Source organism: Neophocaena asiaeorientalis, unplaced genomic scaffold, assembly GCF_003031525.2.
Source record: "Neophocaena asiaeorientalis asiaeorientalis breed wild unplaced genomic scaffold, Neophocaena_asiaeorientalis_V1.1 scaffold77, whole genome shotgun sequence".
Classification (NCBI taxonomy): Eukaryota; Metazoa; Chordata; class Mammalia; order Artiodactyla; family Phocoenidae; genus Neophocaena; species Neophocaena asiaeorientalis.
Window position 1 is genome coordinate 3,685,764 of NW_020174645.1, and position 9,047 is coordinate 3,694,810.

Sequence of the window (9,047 nt, forward strand, 5' to 3'; positions counted from 1 at the left end):
CACTAGCTATCTATTTTACATTTGGTAGTGTATATATGTCCATGCCACTCTCTCACTTTGTCACAGCTTCCCCTTCCCCTTCCCCACATCCTCAAGTCCATTCTCTAGTAGGTCTGTGTCTTTATTCCCGTCTTGCCCCTAGGTTCTTCATGATCATTTTTTCTTTTCTTTTCCTTTTTTTTAAGATTCCATATATATGTGTTAGCATACGGTATTTGTTTTTCTCTTTCTGACTTACTTCACTCTGTATGACAGACTCTAGGTCCATCCACCTCACTACAAATAACTCAATTTCTTTTCTTTTTATGGCTGAGTAATATTCCATTGTATATATGTGCCACATCTTCTTTATCCATTCATCTGTCGATGGACACTTAGGTTGCTTCCATGTCCTGGCTGTTGTAAACAGAGCTGCAATGAACATTTTGGTACATGACTCTTTTTGAATTATGGTTTTCTCAGGGTATATGCCCTTTAGTGGGATTGCTGGGTCATGTGGTAATTCTATTTTTAGCTTTTTAAGGAACCTCCATACTGTCCTCCATAGTGGCTGTATCAATTTACATTCCCACCAACAGTGCAAGAGGGTTCCCTTTTCTATTCCAACACATATTTCTTGAGCACTTACTGTGTGTCAGACACTGCTCTGGATCCTTAGGACACATCAAAGAACAAATGAGGCAAAAGTCCCCGCCCTCACGGACCTCATATTCTAGCAGGAAGAGGTGGGCCATAAACACTGATATAGTATGTCATTAACATAAATGATAAAGTATGTCCAAAAAATCGGAGCAGTGCAGCGGGCTGTGGGGTAGGGTCAGATCATGCCAGGCCTGTGGGCCCACATGAGGACTTTGGCTTTCGCTCAAGACCTCAGGGAGCAAAGATAGAGTCTGGGAGACCTGTCAGGAGGCTCCTGTAGGCATCCAGCCAAGAGGGGACCCTGGCTTGACCTGGGTCATAGCAACGGCAGTTGTTCGATCCTGGATACTTTACAGGAAGAGCCCCAGGATCTGAGGACAGTTCAGATGGAGGGGGATGTATAAGAAAATGGCAAAAGTCAGTCCAGTGATTAGATGTTTGGCCTGAGCAACCAGAAGGATTGGGTGACAATAGATGAAATGGGAGAATCTGGCTGAGCACAAAGCTGGTGCTTCCTAAATAGCCACTTAGAGTATAAACTGCCCCCATTTAGAGATGGGGGAACCGTGGCACAGAGATGTTAAGTAACCTGCCTAAAGTCACCCAGCTGGTATGTGGTAGAGCCAGAATTTGAACCCAGGATGTCTGGCCGCAGGGTCTACAATCTTAACCACTGGGCTCCACAGCCTAACAGGATGAGAGGTCAGCCCGGGAGGGTCTCTATGTGAGCTGAGAAAGAGCTACTTTCATAAATCAGGGATAAAGTTTCTCAGGATCACTCTCAGCCTTGGAGACATTATAGATGGAGTGGGGAAGTTTTCATAACATGTCAAACTTTCTTGGTTTGAAAGACTTCCCCCGAATCCAGCCTAGCATTGCCCTGCCAGCAGCCCCCAACCCCTCCAAACCACCCTTTTTAACCCTTTGCTAAAAGACTTTTCAATATAGGGTCCGTTTTAGATACTAGCCTTCAACAGAATCTATTTGTGTTAGAGAATAACCAATCCAACTTTTGTTCAGACTGGCCCCAGTACAATATGCAGTCAGAAATAGCAACGTGACACATGAAGACTGCACCCATCTGTCCCCTGTCCATACGTCTTCAGCTCTAAAATTAGATCTCAGCGAATCTTGTGCATGTTCACTCTTTGATCCGGGGTCTCATCTGAGCCGGAATGAAATATGTCACATTTCATTCATAAAAGACATGATTAAAACAGACAATCAGTTATGTTGGGAAATAATACGTTCCCCTAGGCCCAAAAACTGTTTTATTTTGAGAGCCTGAATACACAAAAAGACAACAGCCAGACCATATATGACAATAAAAATCTGACCCACAACCTTGCAGCAACCAAGCCAAAAAGCCAAACCACAGCCTCGGCAACAATCAGCCCAGAAAGGTCTGAAGTTGGTCCACGACTGCCAGCTGCCCTTTTTACAGCCTCTGCTTCCAATTCAAGGTCAACCAGAAAAAAGCCAAATATGCCCCCCAGATCCGTCACGTAAGATGCTCACTGCTAGGGAGCCTACCTGCAGCTTCCCCACGGCAACAATCAGAGCAGACCTGAGCCTCCCTGTTTCCATGAAAAACTTCCTCCCTTCCCCTTCTGCCCCTGAGTCTCTGCTGCACGCCAGTGATGGCGACTGACCCCCTTGCCATACAGCAAGCTCTGGATAAACAGGCTCTGTGTGTCCTCATTTAGGTGATCTTCGTTTACTGCCATAATTTCAGTGCAGTCTTCTCTGGCCATAAAGTACAGCGTACGAAATAATAGTCATCTATACTCAATATCTTGTAATAACCTATAACGGAAAAGAATCTGAAAAAGAATATATACATATATATGCATGTATGTTTGTGTAAATGAATCACTTTGCTGTACACCTGAAACTAACACAACATTGTAAATTAACTACACTCCAGTAAAAGAAATGAGAACTTTATCCTCGTATAAGAATGCAATTGATAGTTATACACTGGTTTTTTAAATCAAATTTATTGTCGTATCATATACACGTGAATAAAGTTTCTGTAAGCAAACAAACAAAAAGAAATGAAAGTCCTGGGCTTCCCTGGTGGCGCAGTGGTTGAGAGTCCGCCTGCCGATGCAGGGGACACGGGTTCGTGCCCCGGTCTGGGAGGATCCCACATGCCGCGAAGCGGCTGGGCCCGTGAGCCATGGCCGCTGAGCCTGCGCGTCCGGAGCCTGTGCTCCGCAACGGGAGAGGCCACAATAGTGAGAGGCCCGCGTACCACAAAAAAAAAAAAAAAAGAAATGAAAGTCCTATCTAGGAAGGCATAAAGACAAGAAACTCTAGATGCTGACCCAGAAAGATTCGAGAGGTAAAGCTCAGTCCCCACCTACACAAGCAGAACAGCTGAAAAGAGTGTTTTTAAAAGGGAGTTCTCAACTTCTGCATGCAGACCCACACCCCAGTCCCACCGCTTCCCCACTGCACAACTTCAGGCAGGTAACCCCTAAGCTCTCTGAGTCTCAGTTTCCACATTCATAAAATGGGCATGAATACTTTGTACAGTGCCCGTGATAATACAATGAGAGATACAACTTGAGCCTGGCACAGTATACATAATTATTAAAAAGCATGAATTCATAGCATCGATTGCATATATCTGGAGAAAACTATAATTCAAAAAGATACACGCACCCCAATGTTCATTGCAGCACTATTTACAATAGCCAGGACATGGAAGACGAACAGATGAAGAAGGTGTGGTACATATATAAAATGGAATATTACTCAGCCATAAAAAAGAACGAAATAATGCCATTTGCAGCAACACGGATGGACCTAGAGATGATCAAACTAAGTGAAGTCAGTCAGACAGAGAAAGACAAATATCATATCACTTATATGTGGAACCCGAAAAAATGGTACAAATGAACTTATTTACAAAACAGAGACAGAGTCACAGATGTAGAAAACAAACTTATGGTTACCAGGGGGGAAAGGGGAGGTGATAAACTGGGAGATTGGGATTGACATATACACACTACTGTATATAAAATATTAATAGATAACTAATAAGGACCTACTGTATAGCACAGGGAACTCTTCTCAATACTCTGTAATGGCCTATATGGGAAAAGAATCTAAAAAAGAGTGGATATATGTATATGTATAACTGATTCACTTTGTTGTACAGCAGAAACTAACACAACATTGTAAATCAACTATACTCCAATAAAAAATTTGTTAAATAGTATCAATTAACACATAATAGTATGAATAACAGCATCAATTATAGTAAATAATAGTATCAATTAACACTTTCTGAACATCTACAGGGTGCCAGGCACCCTTCTAATTGCTTTACATGAAGCAACTAATTCACTAAATAATGCTGGTGATGATGGAGGGGATGTTTCATTTCCTTCTATCTCCCTGACATACAGTGAATGAGTCAGTGGTGCCTGCCTCCATAGATTAGAATCTAGCCCCTCTTCTAAGCGTTGCATCCCCCTTTTTTCAACACTATATCAGGAGTTCTTAAATGCTCACAGGAGCCAGATAAGTGAGTGCAATGGGCCAGGTGTGGGACAATAGGGTGTAGTGGGGACTGGGGTGAACTAAGCGATGCATGATCCATCTAAAGGGGAAAGCCACTCCCTAACTACAGCCAACTGTTGCCAAGTTACCAAATCTTCAACACTTTCCAAGTAAATGACACTTGAGATCTCCCTATTATTAGAGGTTGGCAACTCTTTTAAATATTTTAAGGGTTGCCATATGAGCTTTAAAAGGAAAAAAAAAAAAACAGCATACATCTGTGACCTAGATTTGCTATGACCACCAGTTTGCAAACTCTAGGCTAGATGTTCTTCCTTTGGGACAGTCCCAAGGCCCCACAGCTAAAGGCCCTGTGGCTACTATTTCCTGGAGACTGACAATTCACGATTTGACCTCTCAAGGCAAAGTCAGTGTTATAGTCCGTTTCAGCTCTAACATTAACTTCTGTGGGAAAGAAAAAACTTGAGGGGTTTCTACTCACCATGAAGATAACACTTCAGGAGCCTCTACACTGTGGATGCTGGAACCTCTTCCGGTCTCAGCAGCCTCTCCCTCCCTAAATTGACCCTCAGTTCTGGCATGACTGAGCCACATGCAGCCTGCAGGGGCGGCAGCTGCCCCCTCCTGTCTTCGAAGGGCACAGGCTCTAGAGCCAGACCAGCCAGGGCACAGGCTCTAGAGCCAGACCACCGGGATTCACACTCACTGCTCCCTAGCTGTGTGACCTTGGGCAAGCTACTTAACCTCTCTGTGCCTCGGAAAAATGGGGATGATAGCCATACTTGCCTCCTTGAGTTGTTTGTTGTCAGAATTCAGTGAGTTAAGGCATGTAAACAACTTAGAATGTGGCCTGGACCATTCTACGTCCTCAGTCAGTTACCTGGTACTGTTTATGACATTCCCCCGTCCTGAAATGCCTTTCCCAGCCAGGCTCCCAGACTTCCCTGACCACCAGGCCACCTGCTCTCCCTTTCCTCAAACTTCTCACCCAACAACATTCTCTCTACATCAGGGATGGCAAATAAGTTCAGTCTTAAGTGTCATACTCTCTACCTCACATGAATTGGTAGGGGCTGCCTGGAGTTCTGAGCTCAGTGCAGTAGATTAGTAATGTCTGCCACAGCATAGGGAGTGCTGAGGTGCTGCAATTGACTGGTCGTGTCTGCCTTGGGAGAGGGAAGGGCAGGAAAGCAGAAACCATCCCTTGGCCATCCTTGGTCTATAGTGAGCAGCTTGCACTGCCTTGCATTGGAAGAATCTCTGCAGAGCAAGAACTGGGTTTTAGACCACCCCAGCCCCACCAGTGGAGTGACTAGCACAGGGCTGGGTCCACACCAATTTCTGAATCAGTTTTACCACCAAGACTAACTGAAGGGGCTCCGAATAGGAAGCCCGCTTCCTGCGGGCTACTAAACCCACCTGGGATCTGCCAGAGCCTCGGGATCCTGTTGCCAGGCTCTGAACAAGCGCACCTCCAAACAGATGTGATCTGGTACATCAGCCTCCGTCAGAATCAGAAGGACCATACTGGACTCACGATTAAATCTTATTTTTCCTCACCTGCACCCAGCAAAACAAAGCCCCAGGTGCATTGCAGTTTATATGTCTACCAGCTCGGCGTCTGAGGACCAGGAAACACCAGAGCCTAAATTCAGTGGAGACCCCTCATGTGCCAGGCACTATTCTAAGAACTTTGTTAACTTGTGCAATCCTCACAACAACCCTGGGAGATAGATCCCATCATTATCCCCATCCTACCAAAGAGGAAGCTGAGGCCCAGAGAGGTTAGGTGACTCGCCCCAGGACACACAGCCGGTACGCAGCAGAGCTACTGCTGCTTCCTACTGATACCCAGGAACCTATGTGAGCAAAATAAGCTAGAGACAGGTTTGTCCCCTTAGCGCAGAGAAGTTCCTCACTTTCTGCAATCCTAAAACCAAGTCTTTGCCGTACAGATAGAGACAGCTGCTTTGCTTTGACAAAGGATTCTTTACTGATGAAAAGCTGCAAGGTGGGAAACACTGTCTCAGAAAGCTCCTTCGTGGAGTTAGAAATTGGAATTCATTTACAAGGTGTCCACTTCCGGGCATTATGGGATTCTGCCTGGCACATCAAGGGGGCAGTAAGAGGTCCAGACTATCACGTGAGAGCCTGAAGGGGACAAACTTGGACCTCACAGCCCGAACTGCTGCTCTCAACGCAGAGGTTTTAATCCTGGCTTCACACCAGAATTATACTTAGGGGGTGCTTAGAACACAGGGATGCCCAGGGCCCACCCCCAAATACTCTGCTTTACGGTGTCTGTCGTGTTGTTTTGCTGGGTCTTATTTTATGTTTGTAAGTTTCCTCACGATGCTGGATCCTCAGCGAAACATCAACAGCCACTCGACAGACTAACAGCTCGCGGACGATCAAGAGTTGGTTTCCATCGCACCCAACCCCCCAAAGCCTCTCACCTGAGAGCGAAGTGGTCCGCCACAGAGCCACTGGCCAGAGAGACCAAAAAGGTGGCGGTGTCCCCTTCCCGGACGAGGTTCAGAGGTACGGAGAGAACGACGTTCTCATCCAGGCTCAGCAGGGACCACTTGAGATCGTCCTGGGTCGGGTAGACCACGACACTCCCGATCCTCTCCCGGGCAGCTGGCGCCGGCGGGGGGCTGTCCTGGCCCGAGTGTATGTTGTTCTCCCACTTGCTGTCCTCCTCCAGGGGACACTGGCCGGCCTGGTCGGCCGGGTACAGCGTGAAGAAGAGCTCCATGGCCGTGCCGCCCAGCAGGGCTGGGATCTCCTCCTCGGGCTCTAGGTCCAGCCCAGAGCTGAACCACTCGGGCAGCACCTCCAGCTCAGCCACACACAGCCCAGGGGTCCCTTGCAGCCGACAGCTGGCCGCCACTTCCCTGGCCTCCGGGAAAGCAAACATCTTGACGCAGGGGAGCTGTTCCGCTGGGTCGCTGTCGGCCCAGCCCATCCCGGTGATGTAGAACAAGGTCTGCACTTTGGGTCTGTTGGAGTAGATGGAGCTACCGAGGATGTGGGCTTTCAACTTCCAGTTGAAGGGAAACTGGCCCATGTTGCCAAAGGGTGCAGATGTCAGCATGAACTCCCGGGGGACCGTCTTCTCGACTGAAAATGGCCCATAGCTGGCATTGACCATCGGGGGGCTCCTGGCTCGGTAGATAAAGAACGACTCCACCCGGGCCTGCAGACTGCAGTTCCGAGTGACGTCCTGGTTGGCCTCTTTAAGGAAGAAGGACTCCTCTGCGTTAGAGACGTGGAAGCTCGTGGGAAGGTAAGCAGGGAGCGAGGAAAACCTCTGCAGGCTGTCCACGATGGCGCGGCTCTCCGTCACTGCACGAGAAACGGAAGCAGGGGAAGAGTGAGAGCCGAGTCCGGAGAGGTAATGAAATTAACGCAGGGCCGCCTCCACCCATCCACACAACACACCGCCCACCCGAATCCTGGGTCTCCTCGCGGTGAAAGTCCTGTCATTACATAAAGTGTGTTCCGAAATAACCGGGGCAAGGGTGGGAAGGAGCCCCGTGTACCACTGATCCAATCGTCCTGTGACTGAATTACGCCCCCGCCCCCGGAGGGAACACGTCGCACCCTCTTTTGCTCTTGCAAAGCCCCGAACTCAGAGGATCGTGGTCATCTCTGTTGTAATCACCCCCCAGAGAGTAGGCTGCACACCTACCAAGCCCACCATACAACCAGGCATTGGACCATTGTATATGACGTGTTAATACTTGATTACTTTGATATTTATGCTTCTTCCCATCCCCCCTAGATGTGGTGTCCACGTGGATGTTTAGACATCGCCTAATTCTTTCTGAAGTGAGGTGAAGCGATGGCTCAGCATTCCCACTTCTAGAAATCTCTCCTTCCGAAACACGAGTGAGAATTCATAAAGATCTGTTTATCTACAAGGATATCCACTGCAGCATCCTTCTGAATTGCAGACACACTTATTTTACGTGCTGGAGCCAGAAGCCTGGATTTGAATCCTGGCTCTGCCACTTCCTAACTGAGCAACCTTGGGCAAGTTACTTAACCTCTCTGTGCCTCAAATGTCCTCATATAAAGTAGGATATAAATATAAATGATTGTAAGGATTAACGAGTTAATAAATGTGAAGTGCTTAGAACAGTGCTGACACACATAAATGCTCAATCTTTACCTGCTATCGTTATTATTATTTACTAGTTTAAGCCATTCCAAAGGCTTATTATATTAAGAGGAGACCAGATAAACTATACACTTTTACTATGGGGTAACAGGCAGCTCTGTAAGAAAAATGAAGCAGAGCTGTATCAGCATGTTTGAAAAAATGTCCACAATCTGTCATTAAGCATAAAAAATTATAAATGTATCACATATGATCCTATCTGGGTAACTTTTTACGATTCTATATGTACATATGTAAATGTACATATATTTATGTTTGGTATCTATAGAATCCAGAAAGGATTTTTGCCTTTTACCACTTATGTTTCTACCTTCTTAAAACTTGTTACGATAATCATGTATTACTTTGTTAATTAAAATACATATAAATATACATAAACATGTATATGTGGACACGCGTATATGTATATGTGTGTGTGTGTTTCTTTCAGGTGGGGAAACACAAAGAGCAAAGACCCAGGAAGCTTCTTCAAAGTGAAGACAGCCCACCAGGAACCAGGGTTGGCAAATCAGGCCAAGAACAGACAGGAATTCTTCCCTGCCCTGAAATAAACCTCTACCCCTGGAGCCTGGCTTCCAACCAGAGCAAGAGGAAATAAACCAGGCAGCAGTGTTTACAGCACAGCATCACCAGAGGATAAAAGGCAAACAAATACTCCATTGACTCGGACTCCTGGTAACATTTT

The 9,047-nt window shown here is 46.5% G+C and overlaps 1 protein-coding gene across 1 annotated transcript in view; it reads right to left on the reverse strand.

The window, feature by feature from the left end:
- The window catches only part of LOC112408725 (transmembrane protein 132B), a 220,400-nt gene extending 212,506 nt beyond the window's left edge, over positions 1 to 7,894 (reverse strand). Inside the window, exons 1-2 of the mRNA XM_024758465.1 lie at positions 7,885 to 7,894; positions 6,633 to 7,524 (exon numbers count right to left, since the gene is read on the reverse strand). Coding sequence (XP_024614233.1) covers positions 6,633 to 7,524; positions 7,885 to 7,894 — 902 coding nt within the window. The remainder of the gene's footprint in view (positions 1 to 6,632; positions 7,525 to 7,884) is intronic.
- Between the last annotated feature and the right edge of the window lie 1,153 nt (positions 7,895 to 9,047).